General features: G+C 51.5%; 1 protein-coding gene across 5 annotated transcripts in view; it reads right to left on the bottom strand.

Moving 5' to 3' along the window:
• The window catches only part of Dennd1a (DENN domain containing 1A), a 578498-nt gene that overhangs the window by 10075 nt on the left and 548880 nt on the right, over positions 1-19543 (bottom strand). For 3 of the 5 annotated variants that reach the window (XM_004641595.2, XM_023701684.1, XM_004641594.2), the window contains one exon: positions 11819-11907. In XM_004641595.2, coding sequence (XP_004641652.1) covers positions 11819-11907 — 89 coding nt within the window. Of the gene's footprint in view, positions 1-11818; positions 11908-18272; positions 18330-19543 lie in introns of all 5 variants that reach the window. The other 2 variants (XM_023701683.1, XM_023701685.1) reach the window with 1 other exon arrangement.

The following is a 19543-nucleotide window of genomic DNA, read 5'->3' as shown; positions in this document are numbered from 1 at the left end:
GTCGGTAATAGCTAATGGGATTATGGGTGACTGCCCTCACCTGCTGCTTTTTAGTTTTCTACAATGTACATACCTACTTCAATAGTCAGGAAAAAATAAAAAAAGGAAAAAGTTAAAGAAAAAGAGTGAGCCACGTGGAAAAGCCCTCACGAGAAGGCCCTTTTCTGATTAGCGGCCGCTCTCTGGAGTCTCCCTTGGATGCTTCTTCAGAGAGTCTTTTTCATCTGTGATGTGGAAATTAAATATTCATTGTTATAAAAAATACATCTCCCTTGTCAGCCACCTGTGAGCTCTGCCTCTGTAAACAAACACATACACAGCCTAGAAAGACCTATGCCCAATTTCTATGAATTATAGACTGACTAGGATGCCATGGGCCACGGGCCCAGGAGTGTGTGCGGAGCCTGCCTGGGTGCCGGGCTGTGGTGTCCATACCTTTGCCCCATGGAGGGGGCTGCACTTGCTCTGAGGATCCCAGGAGGTGATGGGGAAGTTTGAGAAGGGAAAGTCACAGGGTACCTACGTGGGGCTGCTTGTTCCTCTCCACCCTCGCCAACCACAGCAGCCTCCTTCCTGTGCTTCTCATCAAGGGATTCCTTCAAGGTCTTTGCCAGGCAGGAATGTGACCCAAACAAGTGCAAGAGGATACTGCCCAGGAGCACAGGAGGGAGGTAGCTGCCCTCAGAGAGGGTGAGGGTGCTGTCCTGTGCTACTGCTGCTGCTGCCCCAGCTGTCTGCTAGCGCGGCTCCCAGAGCCACTACAGCCTTGGCTCTGTCATGCCTGCACCTTCCTCCCTCCCCTCATCCCTGAAGCTAGGCAGTTTGTCCTTAAACCAAAGAGCAAGTTGAGGTGTCACAGGGGAGCAGCTGGCCAAGAGTCATGCACCAGTTGGTTGTGGGCCACACTGCTCTGCCCTCCTGTGCCCAGGCCACCTCGATGGCTGCTGGAGGGCAGACATAGCTCAGCCTATCTTGGACAAGAGCTGCATGGGTCCAGGATGGGTGCCTCCCTTGGGTCCCAGTGCAAGGGCTGGAAGGGCTGACTCAGCCTGGCCATCCTTGGGGCAAGGCCTGGCTCCGGTTGCTTCCATGGCAGAGCAGGTCACCAACATATAGCTACCAGAACCTTGTTTTTTTTGCGGTACCCGGGATTGAACTCAGGACCCTGTGCTTGCGCTTGCCAAGCAAGCGTTTATTCTACTGAGCTATCTCCCCAGGCCCCAGAACCTTGTTCTGAATCACAAACCTGAGCCTGTCACTGTAGCTTAAAGTTTGCAAATCTTCCACTCTCAGTTGTGAGTTTGCTGCAGCTGCTGTGCGGTGAGTGAATCTAGCATGAACAGTGAGCAGTAAGCACATTCAGACTTGTAGGATGCACTGAGAGAGAGAGAGAGAGTGTGTGTGTGTGTGTGTGTGTGTGTGTGTGTGGAGGGGGGGAATATCACTCTTCAGCTGGGGGCTACACCTGTACAGGGGAGGAGAGGGGGCAGTGCATGCAGCAGCCAGGTGTGCTAGGGGCGGGGTGAGGGCTGCTCCAGCCTTCAGCACTGCCTGGGCCTTTACCTATGTACTCGTGCCTCCTCCCGCTCCTCCCCCTACACTTCAGCAGTCAGAAGCTTCGGGACAGTGTTCAAAATAGCATCCACAAGTGGGGGCTTTGCTGGCATTCTGCTTAGCTATCCTACCTCTCTAGCAGCTTAGCAGGAAAGACTCACTGACTAGGTTGGAGGCCTTCCTGAGTCCATCTATCCCACCCATCCGCCCGTATACCCAACCAAGACACACTTTGTACCTCCTACCTTGAGCAGACCCAGCACTAGATGAGCACTGGGGTCACAGTGAGGGACAGAGAAATGACCCAGTGACTCAGTGGGGAAGTGACAAACAGCAATTCCAGCCCAGGATGTCCATTGCTAAAGCCCTTTGTGTTCCATCAGAGGGGATGGCAGCAGAGGGACACCAGGGAGAAACCAGCCCTGCACAGGCCAGTGGAAGGAGGCTCCCAGTGTCCTCAGTGCCACTGTGGATGCTTTTCTGGTGCCTCCCCTAAGTACAGCCTCCTACTTTAGCTTTGACAAGGACGCACAGGTCACAGTCTGTGTGTTAGCTGATGCCACTAAACCTGCCAGGAATTTCCTGGATTCACAAAGAACAAACAGACTGTGCTGGACTGTGAGGCCCCTGGTATCATTAAGTCAGGTTGCCGAGGTGCAGGTCACGTCCAAACCCCAGGCCTCCTGCACCACATGATGGGGTGGGGTGGGGTGGGATGCTGGGTCTGGATGAGGGAAGAGAGGAAGCCTCACTTTCCAGCCCACAAACCACGTCCCGCCTCCAGAGGCCTTTGCTAGCCAGCCCTGGCTGGTTGGGCACTGGCTTCAACAGCAGCCCGAGGGTGGCTCCAGAGCAATGGGGTACAGGGGCGACACTTACCACACGATCTGGTCAGATCAGAGGGTTTTCGTGTCCATGCCACACTTAGGATGGACTAGAACAACTTCCAAGCATCAGGCCAAATGCTACCCATGTAATTGCTCACTCTCATGACATTCCAAGAAGCTGAGGCTCAGGTAGGGGGAGTCTTTTGCTTGGGGTCACAGCAGCCAAAAGTAGAGAGAGGAACTGAATTTAGATTTGCCTGACTCTAAACCACCGCGAGATCCCGATTTTCTAGTTTTCTGGATCTGAAACAATGACATGAGAGATAGGGTGTTACCCCTTCCACTTTTAAATGAAAGGTGAGATTTCAAAATAAACTTATTTAAATTCAGCTGCTCATGTTCTCCCATAAAACATATAGTCAGATATTTGTCAGAGATAAAGGATGAACCATCGAAAACGTCCAGGTTTAAATTTTTTATTAGCTTAAGGCAGAATATGGGAAAAAAAAATGTACCTCTTCCCTCATTAACCCAATTCAGCTACTACCCTGCAGTCTGCCACCCACCACTTGCCTGAATTTTATTACACACAAAGGGCTGTCTGTGAAAAGGCAGGTTGTGGCGAACTTGGCTACCCAGTGAGGGCTGCCGTTGTCTCGGCGCGAAAGAAAGGCTCGCTGTCCATCACGGCTCGGACCCCATCCTCCCTGCGGCTGCCCCCGCCTCTGCCTGCCGTGCTCGGCGCGGAGTTCCCATGCAGATGACTCCTGAGCCCTTTCTAATGTTTGGTTGAACGTGTTGCCGGTTAGCGCGCGCATGTGACAGTGGTGACAGGCGAGGCTGTTCCTTTTTAAATACCATGTCAGAGACACGGCGTCAGGAAGTGGGGACGTGCTCTGTGCTCTCCGCCGTGCCAGGACCGCACCGGCTTATTTTTTAATGAGGAAGATCTGCATCTCCAGAGTTTTTTTTCATGTGTCACATCGTGTGGACAAATCAGCAGCACGTCACGCTGGCCCAAAATGAAATGCTGACAAATGTAGATATTTCAAATTTAATTGACATTTAAATGTACTTGAGATAAAGATGGGAAGAAATCAGCCAGGACTCGGTCTCCCGAGGTAATGAAGGAGAGCCGGTGATCATTTTTTAAAGGATCATTTCGCTCCAGCACAAAGGGTCTTCACTTGGTAAGTGGCTGGGTCACACCATGTCCCTCAGCAGTGTGGCCTCCTGCAGCGTGAGGAGCAGGGAGAGCCCAGGATGCAGCCGGCCCGGCCTTCCTGGCTGATGTGGGTCTGCTCATCTCCTGTCTTCCTCCTCTTTCTATCCAGGGCACCTGGAAAAGTTATTTTACGTCCCTGGACCTCAAACAGATTCCAGAGCCCCCCCATGAAAGTCTTCTCATAAAAGTTAAAATGAAAATATTTGCAGAGGGGCTGGAGAGATGGCTCAGTGGTCTAAAGCACCTACTTGAAACAAGCTTGGCAAAGCACAGGGACCACGGTTCGATCCCCAGCGCCACATGCCAGCCAGACCCGCCCCCTGGTGGGCTGAGCTGGCCACACACACATAATAAATAAATGTAATAAATAAAAATAAATAAATATTAAAAAAAAAAAGAAAATATTTGCAGAGGCCTTTGTATAGTGCTCCGTGCATTGTGGTATTTACTCATTAATCCTAGTCCACATCCACCTGCCAACCAAGAGGTCTAGGAGTCTGTGTCCTGTGCAGGGCTATCCTTAGAAGTTGGGGGCTGTGGAAGATGGTCCTTCCCTGTTAGGGGCCCTCAGGCCAGGCTGCAGGGTCAGGACTCCAAACCTCCCCTTAGCTGTGGGTTAAAATCTAGAAAGACTGGAGGTCTCAGAAGGGAACCTGGGTGACCCAGCACCAACAGAGAAAGCTGGACCTCGTGTGGAGTGCATTGCTGAGCAGCCCAGGGAAGAAGCCAGGGTTGCTGTGGTGCGGGAGGAGCTGGAGACAGATGCTAAACAACGTGCAGACCTCGGAGCTCTGCTGTGTGTGGGCACCGCTGAACGGTGAGTGCAACAGCCAAGCTGTCACGGTCACCATCAGAACAAAAGCTTTCTGCCGTCAGCAAAACAACGTAGTGGCAATGGGTGAGTGTGGGAGACCAGGTTGCGCCAGACTTGCTTTACTGAGGGACAGTGTGTATGTGGGTCCCTGGCCCAGGGGCTCTTGGCCAGGCTCTCTGGGAGGTAATGTGAGTGTTGGGCTTTTTACCCTGAGTATAGCGGACTGGTCTATGGCTGGAGGTGACACTGAGAGGACAAGCAAGGGCACGTGACATTGGGCTGGAGAGTTCAGGAGAAGAGGATGGAGGAGTTAGCAAGGTGGAGCCCACCACCAGCACAAGGCCTGAAGGCCGCAGGCAAGGCTGGGGTGACCTGAGGCCTTCGTGGCTGCTAGTCAGGGCAGAAGGCCCATGCCTGCTGGATACTCCTTGGTCTCTCTCCTGGGTTAGCCTTGTGTCTTTCTAACTTTCATTCAGGTATTTATTATTTTTCCATCATTGTGTTTAGTCATTTCTTCTTCCAATAAAATCCACCAATGCCAATCTGGTGTGTCCACTCTATCTCAGAGTGTCCTGAAGTCCTTCCAGTGCCACTAGATGATGGCCACTCACATAGGAAGAGGTCCAGATATGGGATGTGGGCTTCACTCTACTGCCTACACTCTGGGGTCTGTGCTGGGGGAAGGTAGGGATGTGGACACCTTAGGGGCACTTTCCCTGACTACAAAGAGACACTGAGACTGCAGAAAAATTGTCCTTACACCATGAGGATGGCCTCTGCCTGCTGAGCGCCAGGGCCTGTGGGCTGAGCTTTGGGAGCTGTGGCAACAGCGACAGGGCTGAGCGCAGCGTGTGTGGACTCGCAGCCCTGGGTGTACCTCTGATGGTGTCAGTCATCTCCTGCACTAGTCTTGGCTCCCTCAGGGCTGGTGGGGCTGCTGATGCCTGGCCAGGAGGACTTTGGAGATGCAGGGGGTTAACCAGATAATGTGTGAGGGCACAATTGGCCCCTGAGAAGTGGGGATGCAGCATCTGGAAGAGGCTGGGGTCTCTGTGGGATGGCAAAGCCTTTCAGAGGTGACCGAAATCTCTCATGGATGGGGGCTCCTTTCCTTAGAGTATCCCACAGGCTTTGGTTTTCCGGTGGGAATGCACGGCCCACAGTAGCAGCTCCTGGAAGTCCTTCCTTCTGAGTGGCCGGGGTGAAGAGGTGCAGTGCAAGTGGGCCCTGCGTTGCCTGGGCTGCTGTGGATCACCAGGGGCTCCCTGGCAGTCGCTGACTTTCCAGTCTGGGCTCAGGCTGTGCATTTGGCTTCAGGCTTGGCTTTGTGTCCGCGGCGGCCCAGAATCCGACAGCAGGGGGCGGGGTGTGAGTCAGGTCAGGAGCCTCTGGCCCCGCTAATTGGGTCTGTGACCTTCTGCTCGAGTGTTTGGATTCCTGGCTGCTCAGGCAGTGGGTCCTGGCAGCCTGCCAGAGGTAGCGCCAAGACAGCTGCCCCGGACCCCCTGGGGCCCAGGGCCCAGCTGGCATCTTGGAGACTTGCTTCTGGGGCTGATGGCAGGTCCTGGCTTTTACAGGTTCAGGGAGATGAAGTGCTGGAAGCTTCACAGCCACATCTTGATCACACCTGGCACCTAGTAGGTGCCCTACATATTTATGTTAATAGACACCTGCCCCATCTCCTGGGTGCTGGACTGTAAGCAGGTACCTTCACTGATTCCTGTGTTCATTCATTCTGGAAACATCTGTAGAGCAGCAATCTGACCCATGCTCTGGTTTGGGAGCTGCAGAGTGAAAGTGGAAGGATATAACCCTTCCACAAGGAAAGTGCACAGCCTACTGGGGGTGTTTTAAGTATGTATAAGACATAAAGAGAAAACTACAACAGTGAGTACCCTTGTGTATCGGGGCGGCCCGGGGGCTTGTAGCATGAGTGTCTGGTGAGAAGGCTGAGACCTCGGCAGTCACTGCAGGTGATGAGGTGGGAGGCTATACACTTTGTTGACACAGGATGTGGCTGTGTCTCCAGTGGGCAGTTGTGTAAACTACAAACCTTGGGATACTAATAGGCTTCATGTTAAAAGCAGAAGGCAGGGAGACTCAACCCGAACCCCAGGGCTGGTGGATGGTGGGCTGGGATGCTGACCCAGATGTGTTAGATGCTAAAGATGGCCTGTGTACCATCTAATCGTCTAACCCCCTCCTCATCTCCAGCCCAGACTGGCTCTGGGCTGTGCAGGAGGTCAGAAGTGAGTGCTGTTGGAGGCGAGAGGGGCACAGCATGTACCAAGGCAGCATGTTGTCCTTTGCCATCAAATGAGGACGGTCAAGAGAGGCAAAGTGTTCTGAGATCTGAACTTTGGGTAGGACTCTCCCTAAATGCCCCTGGCAGCTTTGTGATCCTATGTGAATCTTCTGGGGCACGGGCACTGGGGTCATGCAGTGCAATTCTGACGATCACTTGGTTTCTCAGCAGCAGGGGCTGGCTGTTTGGTGCATGGACTCTCTCCCAAGCTGGCATACTTGTGGCGCCTTTCCTCATCCTGAGGAGTCTCCACAGCAGCTCCCTGATTCTGGAGTCCCATCCTGATAGGTGTATAAGGTGGTTCCATTCTTTCAGAAAGCTATTTAGCAATACAGAGCAGCTGTCTTCTCGTGTGACTGGTTAAGTGGCCAGGCTCTGGCATTCAGAAGACATGCCGGAGGCTCAGCTCTGCCCCTAGCTAGCTGTGTAACTAAGCGCAGCCACAGCCCCTCAGAGGCTCAGCTACTGCTGTGAAGTCAAGCTCACAGTACCCACCGCTCCCCTGAATGTCTCATGAGGATCAAATGAAATGATGTACGTGAAGCACACAGTTCTCAACTAACAGTAGCTGTTAATTCTAAATCCTATGATAGAAAATGAAACAAAGCTCAGAGAGTAAGTATATTTACTCTGGCTTTTCCTATCTAAAGATCTACAGTGCGAGGCAGCTTAGGCAGACCCTGAACACACACACGAGCGGATCTCTCATGGGAACAAAGGACAGTGGTTACAAGAACACACGTAACAAGTCCATAAATGGATCTTGCAGGGAAGGTGGAGCTCTGGGGTAAAAAACCAAACCAAACCAAACCAAACCAAAACAAAAACACAGGAAAAGGACCAGAAAGGAAGCTGTAGAAATATATATCCATAGTTGAATGCAAGTAGTTGGATTCCAAATGATTTTGTCTCTTAAATTTCAAGTTGTCTATACATTAATAGATCATTCTGACAAATAAACACAAATGCAAGTCACTTGAACAGTACAGATTTTGAATGGATCTGGCCAGGGAGGTGAGCCGCACAGTGGCTCACGGGCCCCTGGTGGGCGGATCTGGACTATTATTACTTAGTACAATGAAATTCAAATAACCGGGATGGTCAGTGGAGCCCTTATGTAATAAAAAGCTGTTCTGTGTCTCCGCCATGGGGACAAGGTGCGTAGTGGACAGGGCTCAGAATGGGCAGGTGATCTGGGCTGGCCCCAGGCTCAGCTCTGCGTATAAGCCGCTCATCCTTGGGATGCAGAAAGAGCTCTACCATCTCCCTCCATAGTCTTAGCTACTCTGTGTGGGCCACTACCCCTTGCTCTACTGCCTCCTTCCAGCAGGGAGCAAGTGGTGGTTGGTTGCCTGGCAGAGAAGCACTTGCGGTCAGTGTGGCCACCTACCCTGTGCAGTGTGTGATCCCGAGGGGAGGGGCCGTTCCAATCACATTGCTGGCTTTCTAAGCTGGTTGTAGTCCTCAACCCTTTGCAAGCCATGAGGAGAATAACTTGAGGTCAGGGACATTCTGGCTGTAGACCACCAAGGCCTGCTCTACTGGATCCACAGCTATTTTGCCCACATGATGTCTACCACAGTGGCCAGGTCCTCACTACTAAGAGTAGCACAGGTGTTAACTGGAAGAAAGGGCCAGGTCTGTGCTCTTACACAGCCAATCTCACCACGGTCTGGGCTCGAGACCTTGAGCAAGTTACCGACAGTCACTTCCTCAAGAAGCCCCAGCTTCTTCCTGTGCTCAATAGGAAAGCTATATCTACCTTTCACGATCTTAAGGGCTGTGCAGCAAATGTTGCTCTCTGTCTCCTTCACCCAGCAGAGATGCTAGGTGCCTGTGAGCACTGCTCTGTGGCAGTGGGAAGGCTGATGGGCTCTCTGGTTCCTACTCGGCACTGGGGAACCCGAGGGGAGGGTGGCAAGATGGGAAAGATACTGCAAGACATGGTGTTGTTTGGGGGCAAAGCCAGACACAACTGCCCTGTCCCAAAGATGGCAGCAAGGTGCCAGGGACAGAAAGAAGGAAAGCAGAGCTCTGAATCTTGGCCTGGCCACTTTCTGACCATGAATTCTGGGAACACAGTCAAATGGCCTTTCTGAGCTCCCAGCTTGGGAGGTAGCCCCACAGGGTGTGGGACACCAAGAGGCTCCACTGTGCTGCTGCTGACTGGTGCTTTTAGCTTAGGCCGCTCCTGATGCTGAGGGCACTCCACCAGCTCTGCTCTGAAAAATATAGGAAGAAGCTAGTACATGGAGAGAAACGCAGAGTTAATCAGCTAATGGTAACTGAGAAACAGGGAGATGGTTTCTCCAGAAATCTTTCAGAAGTGTTTTTCCTAATGCCAACAAATGGCCCGAGGGGGGCTAGGAAGTCTACCCTTGATTCAGGAAGAAAATTTTGATGGGTGAACATTTCATTTTGGGCGAATGCAAGTCTACACAGAGTCACCATGGGAACTGCCTTTCAAGGCCTCCTTTCCAACATGCTGTGTACCTAGCAGGTTTTCAAAGACAGTCGGTGAATGAACAGACACACGAATGCACAGATGGAGCAACGGACGGAGGGACATCAGCTGGAAGGGAAGGCACAGACTTCACCGATGGACTGGGCAGGGAGCTGCGGGCCGCTGTGGCTGGGCCTCAGGGGTCCCAGAATGCTCAGCGGCTGCAGGAGACGCTCTCATTCTTAATCAGCTCCATCTTGCTGGCTGTAAACTTAATTATGGAATGTGCTACTGGAAGTGAGGGTTGGGACAAGGAGTCAGAAGGACTCAATCTCCCCCTCAGCTTCAAAGGTCTTGCACCTCCTTGTGCCACCCCAATCCTCTATGTTTCCAATGCACTTTGATACTCCTGGCAGAGATGAAAACCCAGGATTCTGAAAATCCAGGCCAGATGAAAGGGCCAGGCGCTGAGTCCATGTACCCGACACAGAACCACCCTTGACAAAGGCCCATTAAGCTCTGGCTCCTGCCTGCCGGCTCGTCTTCTCGCATCTCCTAACACAATGCTGACAGATTGGTGGAGCTGGTTTCCTTTCCCCCAGAACAATATTTTATGAGGAGTCTGTTTTATTAAAATATTTTCCGCTGGATGCTTCCTGTGTTTCAAGAAGTTGGTCTTGCCAGCTGGAGCCGATGACAGTTGAGAAAAACACATCCAAGTGCTGCTGTGACATGGCATTTGGAAGCAGAGGAACACGGAGGGGGGAGGGGCGGCGGCACGGAAGAGACGCAGGAAAACACCCGGTAGCACCAGAAATGTCACTGGCATCATAGGCGCACAGCCTCTCCCACTTCATTAAGAAAATGTGAAAAGAAATTCTTGTGACAGTGTCCCCAAAATGTATCTCTCTATCTCTTAGTAGGTGTGGTCACAGAAGACCTGTCCTTTGCCACTACTGTTAGCATGCCAACTCCCCAAAAGAGCTCCACACCCCCACTGATCATCTCAGCTCCTAGGGCTTCCTGAAAAGAAAGCAAGGCTAGGCACAGTGCAAGAAGAAAGCAAAAGTCACAGCAGCACAGCTCAGTCGACACCCAGGGAAACTGCATCCTCAGACACTGGCCCGTGGACACACACCACAGAGTCATCGTCTATTGCTGGGTTTGGAAGAGGAACAGCATAAGTGAATGTGGAAAGGTCAAGCTCTGATCAGGAACCTGGTCACAAAATAGGTCATGCTTTTCAGTAGAATAGGGGGTACTTTTGATCTGGGATGTTTTGTGCAATGCATTCTGCGTTTGCAGCTCAGTAACTCACGGGTCCTTAACCTGGTGCCGGGTCTAGAAGGTTCAGTTCAATTTTAAAGAGGAGATTTTAAAGAAATATTCATTTCATCCTGTTCAGGAGAAATCTCGAGGGCTCCAGGAAGTACAGAGCTACGCAGCAGTCTCTCCACAAGGGGGCAATCATAATCCACGCCAGGGAGCTTAACCAATATCCCTGTTGCCTCCCTGTGTACAGTGTAAGTTAAACCTACGCCCAACTTCAGGCGCCCTCTATTCCAAATTTCACACAACCAAGCATCTCCTTAGCCTCCCCTCCCCCAGCTTTCTATGCACATCTGGGGGTCATGGGGTGAACTGCTTCTACAAAGACCTGGGAGTCAAGCAGTATCCGACTGGAAGGCAGGGGACCTGGGAGACATGAAGCACGCCACAGCCTAGGTTAGGTCACAGCTCAACATTCAGAATTGTCTCTTCTTTTTAGCTCCAAATTTTCTCAGGCCTGGCCATCTCCCTTAACTTCTGTCCCTGAGAAATTGTTTGAAGGCAGGCCGGGTATGAGGGGCATTCCCGCTTCTATTCAAAGGACTAATTTACTTGATTCCTCCAACAACCCCAAGACTGCGAAGAATTCCTGTACTCTTTAAGGCATCACAGAAGCTGGTGTGCACCTGCCAAGTTGTCTGGGCAGGGCCTGACGGCTGTGTGCCTTATGGACAAAGGAAGGTGGCATTACTTCTCCAGATGGCTCTGGGGTCTGGGTTGTTTGCAGGTTTTGGTCTGACCCCATTCATGGGACTCACTCACCTCTTCTGTCCTACAGTCACTCAGCAGGTGACTGAGCCAGTTGTAGGCTAGGTCTTGCACCCAGGCCTGGAGCTCCAGGTGTGAGAGGACAAACAGTGAACACACAGACAATATGTAGGGTCCAGGTGAACAAAGGGCTCAGGAGGGGGTTGAGCAGTGAGTAAGGATGCCTTATATATGACCTGAGCCACAGAGACCCTGAACACACTAGGCCTGAGGTGGAGGCCCTATCAATCAGGAGGCCTCCTTGATGGATTGCTAGTCCTTGCCTGAGCACTCCCCATCTTTACCAGAAGAAGTCTGGGTCCCTCTTTGCAGCTTCTTGCAGGCCCTGTGGGGCTCACCACTCAAAAGCCAGCAGAGGGGCCAGTGGTTCCCCGGACCCTAGGGCCTCCTGCTAAGATGACAACTGCTCAGCAGCAGTCTACATGGAGAATGCAGCTCTACTCCTGGCTGGCCTCTTTGTGAAACACCTACTGGGGCTGGGATGCACACATGAGAGACACAAAGCATGGTCCTGCTGGGTTCTCACAGGCAGGAAGGGACCAGGGGTACTCACTGTTCAGGGCTCGAGATGGATGTCCTTCGGCCTTCCACGGAGATGTTGCTCTTCGGTCTCTTGACAACATGAGGACGGGGTGGGCGGACCTGGAACAGTCACAGGGAAACCCCCAAGAAATGAGTTGGAGAAGCCACATAGGGACATACCGAAGATCTGGATAAGTAGTCCCAAAAGACACATTTAGGGATTTTCAAAGTGTGGGCTACAAAAGCCCCACTCATCATGGAAACACTCCCAGTTCACATGCAGTGGACAGACATGTTCACTGACTACTGTGACCTACTCAGTCAGAGAGGTCCTCCTCATCTGCAGGGTGGGGACGGTCTCACTCAGAGCTACGCTGAGGGTTCCAAGAGCTGCTCTTGATGGGGAACTCACAGAACAAGGGCTTTATCCTCATAGATCAAAAGTTTCCCTCAGACTTGTTTTGGGGGTACACATAAATATTTTGCTCCTTTAATAACAGTTACAGGGTTATTTTTCTTTCTAAATGGGATGGAAAAAGCAAATAACAGTGTCAGAATGCCAGTTAAACCCATCCTTTTGCCTCCCAGGGTGCGTGAGCCAGTTCTTCAAAAGGGCCCAGAAGCCATACACCTCGTGTGGCCACACTGAGTTCAGACCTGGTGAGAGGGTGGCAGCAGGGGCACCAGGAAGCGAGCAACTTCCTAAGCCCAGGCCGGTGTGCTGATGACAAGTGGGCTGGTTATTCTAAGCTGCCACCTCTGAAACCCAAAGCAAAGGCCCAGAGAAAAAGACACACTTCCTGCACCAGACTGATAGTGCATGTTAGGCTAGGAATTTCTCAGTGCTCTTTGAAGGAAACTCATTTGGTCCAATCAACATTACACAGCTTAACATTTGGTACCATCGGACATCTCTAGTTCTAGTGCCAGAGAGGGGCAGGGAGAGAGCTAAGCTAAGAAGGTCCCTCTGTGAATTTCACTGCCAATAAAAACAACTGATCACTGTGGAGGGCAGAGGGGCTCACTGTCCTTGCAGATTCAATGTCACACTTGTTCCATTTCTTGCCTCTCCCCCAACACTCCTGCCCTCAGCAATCTGTGGGCAGCACTGCACAACAGCTTTGGCATCTTTAGCGAATCTCACCAACCCCTTGGGTCTGCACACGTCTTATCTAACCACGGCTTTTCTTGCAGAGTGGCCAGTCTGAGCCCAGGCTGGTTTGGCAGATCAGAGATGAGGTGGAAGCCAAATGCATTCCACCAAACTTGCTCTGTTTTCCTTCACAGGGCTGCTGTGAGGCACAGACAGGACAGGGCACAGAGAATGCCCCCGCACGGCTCTGGAACATGGTGGGTGCTTAACAAATGCTCATCTTGTTTCTCTGTGGCTGGGATGTGCCCTTCTTATCAGTCAACAAAAGGAAGCTGGTGGGGGATACCTAGAATTAGCAGATGAATTACAAATTGTCTTCTTCCTGGCCTCCTGTATTGTCCCTGGTATACAGTTGGAAGTTGAGGGAGATTCTTAGAAACATAAAAGAGTGTTGCTGTTTGGAATCTACAAGGCACAGAAGACTGTTACTATTATTATCATTGTTACTAGCATGGTGCGCACCACCCAGAAGACATTTGATCAACATCTGCTGAATATATGAATGAACATATCCCTTTCCCCCACTCTGACTGAGCTGGTTTCCTTAGCTGCAGCCAGACTCCTCTGGCAAACACAGACAGGATCTGCCTGCTAGCAGGATTCCCCAAGACTGCTCCCCAGCAAGGCGAAGGTGAAGGCGGGATGCTGCTGGGGTGGAGGAGCCAGTCTGTGGGGGTGGGGGGGGGGTGGGCGGGCATTCTGGTGAGGTCAGACTTTAAGGCCTGTCAGCTCATCCTGCACAGAGCTGCTCCTCGCTACAATAAAGATGGGTTAAGAATGTGAACTTGTGGCTGAAATGGGGGGATTAAGTTTGTGGCAACTTCAACTGAACTTGCAACGTGGTGAAACATGGGGAAAAAGAACAACAGAGCTAATTAGACGAGCTGAGCTGTCAGAGTGCCGCTGAATGGCTCAGCGCCAACAAACAAAAGGAATGGGTTGGCAATCAGCAGGATCGATGGAGGAGACTGCTTCATTAGGGATGATAAAACAGACAGAGGGAGAGGGAGGGGGAGGGGTGGGGGGCTGGAGAGGGAGAGAAAGAGCAAGCGACCAGAGATAGTCACCCTGGCAGTTACAGACCCACCCGGAGTCACACACACCTGACTGCTGCAGACAAAGCCAGACACAAAATTATCTTCAGACAGCCACCGGATCACCAAGCCCTGGGGACTGCAATGTACACACAGCCTCACAAACAGACACACACAAGGCCTGCATGGAGGTGAGGACACATGAAACACACACACACACACACACACACACACACACACACACACACACCCCAGCAGCAGCAGCAGCAGCAACAGCAGCAGGAGGAGCAGCAGCGGCAGCAGCAGCAAACCACAACCAGCCAAAGGCACACACAGACAAAATGGTTTAATTAAGCCGGAATCACAAGACGATGCAGACAACTCCCGTCATATTTCAGCAATCACATTCCTCTTTCCGGGGTGCTTTGTAAGGGTGAGGGGTGGGAAGGAGGGAGAAACTGCCCATACACGTCAGGGGCGGGCCCACCACGGCTAGGATCCCAGAAGAGCCAGGGGACAAAATGCTAAACAGGGATTTCCAGCTCTGTTCAAGGGGGACTGGAGGGGAGAGTTGGGAAGCCAGCCAATTCCCCACTGGATTTAAAATCTGAGAAATCTAAGTCGGCAGGGTTAAATGTGTATTGAATACAAAAGCACCGAGTACATTTGATTTTAATGGTGAGCGAGAAATAATAAATACAGAGCTTATAAAGTGCTTCGCACACAGGCCGACCGCAGCCTGCCTCTACCCAGCAAGCCCCGGCCACTGCCCTTCATTGGTGAGACTCCAGAACCGATCTCTCCTGTTTTTTTCTTTTCTTTTTAATAAAAATCCCAAACCCTGTGGTCACAGCTGAACTCCAGTCACAGGTGCCAGGCTACAAAGCTCCACTATCCCGGCCAGTGGCTGCACTGGACGTTGGCAGCTAAGTGGGCCAGCAAAGCCTGGCTGGGGGCTTGTCTGGCTGTCCTCTTTGAGTCCCCGAGGAGCCCCACCCCTGGGTTTCCCTGGGTCCTTCCTAAAATGCAGTAGGGTTCATTACAAGTGTTTGCATAAATGCATGTGGAGAGAACAGTCCCTGCAGCCTGGGGACCTGACAGACTGGAAGGCACACATTGTGGCTCCCAAATCATCTCTCCGCAGTCCTGCTTGGCACACATATATACTCATTTCACGTTAGGCGTGCTCTGTGTATGACCTTACTATCCTCACCTGGTGGACACTGCTGAACTCCCTAGTCAGACCATGCAGCCAAGGCTCAGAGCAGGTAAGGCTCTTGCCTAAGGTACACAGCCAGGAACTGGTTATGTTAGGATTCCATTAAGGGCAGGCCTCTCTGAATTCTAAGCCTGAGGGTGGAGGTGGGGGTGAAATCCTTCCAGGCACCTTCCTCCTCAGCACATCAGAAGCCAAGGGAGAGGCAACCCTGAGTGTGGGCTTATCTTTCTTAAACCAGGCCAAGGGCAGAGGCAGCTGCTCATCAGGCTTATCTTGTGGCAACTTCCACCCCTCCAAGTCCTCGAATGCTGATGGTAGTGGCTAGGCATGCCCTGATCTGCACGAGTCCTCACACTGGTGTGGCTGTAGAGTCTGCCATAGCTGTCTTCAGGGTGGGAATTTTTCCAGGCAGTGTGTGTGTGGGGATGTGTAACTGTGCCCTGAATCATGCTGGTCGTCTGCCTGGGCTGGAACCCATGCCTCTAAGGATTCTGATGGCTGCCGTTTAAGGGGAGGCGGATTGGTGGGGAGCAAGAAGAGGGTAAGCCTGGCCTCAAAGGCCAGGTTGGTCTCTTATCATCTCTGTAGTCTTGGCTACAAAAAAAAGACAGGGCATCTGCCTCCTGAAACTGCAATCAGAATGAGTGAGGCAACAACTGCTTGGGCGCCCAGCAGCCCTGGACACACAAAAGGTGTGCAGTACGTGTTTGTTCCCTCCGCTTGTCTCCCTGCCAGGACCTGGTACTTCCCTGGCAGTACCACAGGAAGCCCAGTTAGTTGCTGATTTTTTTTTTTTTTTTCCTACTGAAGCTCTGTCCTGGTACTGTGTGATAAGTCTATCTCTGTCCCCATGACAAAGGAGGGCTGGGGAGCTTGGGATGTTGAAAATATCCCCAGTTCTGGAGGCTGGTGAGCCCTGGCAAAGGACTTGGGTTAAGTTACAAAGCACATGCTTTCTCATGACCATATAAGCCTAGGCAAAGGATGGTTCTTAATAGACCAGGCTATTCCTTAGAAGTTCTAAAACGTAAGAACTTGCTCAGACTCTATTTTTTTTTTTGTCTTTTTGAGACAGGCTCTTGCTACGTGGTTCAGGCTGACCTTGAGCTCACTTTATAGCCCTGGCTCGTCTCAAACTCACAGCAAGCCTCCTGCTTCAGCCTCCCAAGGGCTGGAATTACAGGTGTGTAACACCACGGCTGTCCTGTAAGAACCTGTTCAGGAGAATAAAAATTGCTACCAAAAAAAAAAAAAAAAATTGCTCCCATGTGCCAGGAGCTATGCTGCGTGCTCTTCAAATGTTTTCCCTGTTCATTCTCACTGAAAAGCCCTATGAATGAGGGTCCAGTGCAGAAGCAGAAATGAGGCTCAGAGAGTTTCAGTCCTTTGTCCAAAGTCATACAGACTCAGCATTCAAGATCAGCTCTCTTAAGGGCTGGCCAACCAGCTCAGTGGATTAAAGCCAGGCGCAGGGCCAGGGGTTCGATTCCTGGGCCTGCTGTGCGTGCTGAGATGGCAACTGAGACTGGGCGTGGTGGTGCGCGCCTGTAATCCCAGCTCTTGGGAGGCTGTAAACAGGAGGATCACGAGTCTGATCTAGTAGTGAGAAAGGCAAGACCAGCTCTCTTGACTCCTCAAATCCATGTTGCTGATGACTATGGAAACACTCACTAAATCCTACAAGGGTCGACCCAGTAGGGGCTTCCTGTTTCCCAAAGCCTTCTTGTTGCCTGTGCCTTCCTTCCAACAACAGTGCGCAGGACTGTTCTAGCCTCCTGGCAGCTGTGCTGACTGGGGCTGGGTTATTCACTGCTTTCACGGGGCCACAGGATGGCTCCATTGTCTCAAATGCTGGCAGGTAGACCCACAGCTGTCACAGGTGAGGCCAGCTAACTCCTCCACCTCTCCCCCAGCCTTCCAACTCCTACATGTGGTGGGAAGGGGGGGAGACAGCCTCACCCAACATCCAACATCCACCCAGAGGGCAGTCACCCAGTAGATGACCCATGTGCTCATTAAGGATACAAGACCGACACAGTATGGCCTGGCACTGTCACGAGGTGGACTAATCATGTGCACTGGTGAGGGTGGGGTGGGCTGGGACCTCAGTTTGTGGGATGCTGTGATTGTGGCTGATCCCCCATGGTTGGCCACGGTGTGTAGATGTTTGGGGCCACAGATTGGGAAACTTTGCTAGGTAAACAGCCCTCATCAAATGGTTCTGGCAAGTTTTCTACTTTAAGGCACCTGCTAAAGTTATTATGCTGCGGCACAGCCAAAGTCTGAGTGTACAAGGAAAACAGCCTCACCAATGCTCCATGCCAGACTCTCGCCCCATATTTTTCCATAGCATTTCTCTTTAGGATACACAATGGGCCTCTCTTCCCCACCTGCCCTGTTCCCAGGTGTTGGTGTATTTATCACACTTTGCCTTGCTATTCTGCTCTTAACGCCACACTCTCCTGGGACGATGGCTCTCTGTGGGAGGCCTGGCAGGAGCACAGTACCTGTCTCCATTTGGGCTGGCTCCATATTCTCTGGGTGCAGAACTCTGCCCTTGGTTGTTTATATTCCTTTCTTTCTTTTTTTTTTTTGGCAGAACCTGGGATTGAACTCAGGCCCTTGCGCTTGCCAGGCAAGTGCTTATTCTACTAAGCCATCTCCCTCGCCCGAACTCTGCCCTTGGGAGGGAATACTAATAGCTTTCCAAACTAAGATCTGTCAGGAGCGAGACCCCTGCTGCCAGTCTTTGGCTTCCCTCGGGAGGAAGAGGCATTTGCATCCTGGCTTCACAGCTCCTTGGCTAGAATCATGGCTTGCCTGTGAGGGGCTCAATGATGCACACTCCTGGCCACCTGTGTGTCTGACCCTCTGAGCATCATGGAATTGATTCAGAAGAAGGAGAGAGAAACCCAGGAAGTGCAAGTTCAGGTTCATGCCACACAGCGAGGGAAGCTGAGAAACCCAATTCCCGGTTTCCTCGTGCCAGGCAGGAGAGTCCACACTCCCAAGGTTTAGTCAGTTGGGGAGAATGGCTCAGGCAGTGTTAGGTGGGAGGGCACAAGCACCAGCTACTCACGGGCCTTGCGCGATGTATCTTGGGAGGCGGCGGTCGAGTGGGATGGAGTCTTTGTGGCTGCATTAAAGTGGAAACTTAAAACATCAGTACACACTAGGATGGTGCAATGCATTTCCACACACAGCGTGGGAGCAAGCATCCAGCCCCCTGAGGCAAGGCCACAATGCCATCCTAATGCCCTTGGTCCTCTCCTGCCCTGGCCATCTTCTAAGGCTGTCCCCTGTGCCGACTGCTCAGTTCTGGTCTAGTCTCCAGTTTGGATTACTATAATCATCTCCTGCTAGGGCCCCCTGGTAGGATACCCTCCATCATCTTCCACAGAGGCCAAGGGACCTTGTGAATTGCAATTAACCAAGCCACACTCAGTTTCAAAACCTCTGGTGCCCTTCCCGTTCTGGCTGACAACTCTAGGTCCTGGGCTGGCACTCCCAGTCTTGCAGTACCTAGACACGGCTATGCCCCATGTAGACTTCCTCACCCTCCACCTGGGCCCTCCCTGGGCAGACCTTCAATGACCTGGGCTTTGGGGCCTCATCTCCTCCTTGCTTCTTGGGTATCACGTTCCACCCTATCCCCATTGGCCTAGTAAATTCAGACTTCAAGACCCCGCCCACATCACAGGGTGTCTCCAGGACTCCAGCTGCTTGGGATTCACTGAAGTATCCCCCCAACAATATCCATTTCCTTACAGGATCCATCCCTATGGCTGCAGAAGGTTGTATGGGACTTGGAGAAAAAACAAAAAAAATAAAAAATCTTGCTCAAAAAATGTCTGATGAACAAATACAATTTATACAAAATGCTTCCGCTGTGAAATCAGGATCTGAATCAAAAGCAATACAGTACAGACTTCTCAGCTCTATCTTCAAGCCTTTTATCTCAAAAGCCAAGCTGTGTCCTTTCAACAGTGTACCTGGGGGTCCTGAACACAGTGCGAGATGGGTGGGCAGAGGAGGGTCTGTAAAATCCCACACAAGCCGGAGACATGCCCCCACCCCCAGCACGCCCTTAGCCTTCCACTTGGTCCCTGTCCCTTTAGTCACTCAGTCCACAAAGATATGTCACCATTTGTCAACCTTCAACCAGTACTGGCCAATAAAGTAGGCACCTGTGGTGAGTCCAAATTAAGATATGTTGTAAGCATAAAAATTATTAGATTTTAGAGACTGAGTAGGAGAAAAGAATGTAAAATACCTGAGTAATTAAAAAAAATTGATTACATGTTGAGATGATAGTATTTTGGATATTTGGTATATAGAGATTTTTTTTTT

This window comes from Octodon degus, unplaced genomic scaffold (genome assembly GCF_000260255.1).
Source record: "Octodon degus isolate 3935 unplaced genomic scaffold, OctDeg1.0 scaffold00138, whole genome shotgun sequence".
In the NCBI taxonomy this organism is placed as follows: Eukaryota; Metazoa; Chordata; class Mammalia; order Rodentia; family Octodontidae; genus Octodon; species Octodon degus.
Note: the sequence above shows the minus strand (reverse complement) of the source record. Positions and strands in the feature narration are given on the sequence as shown.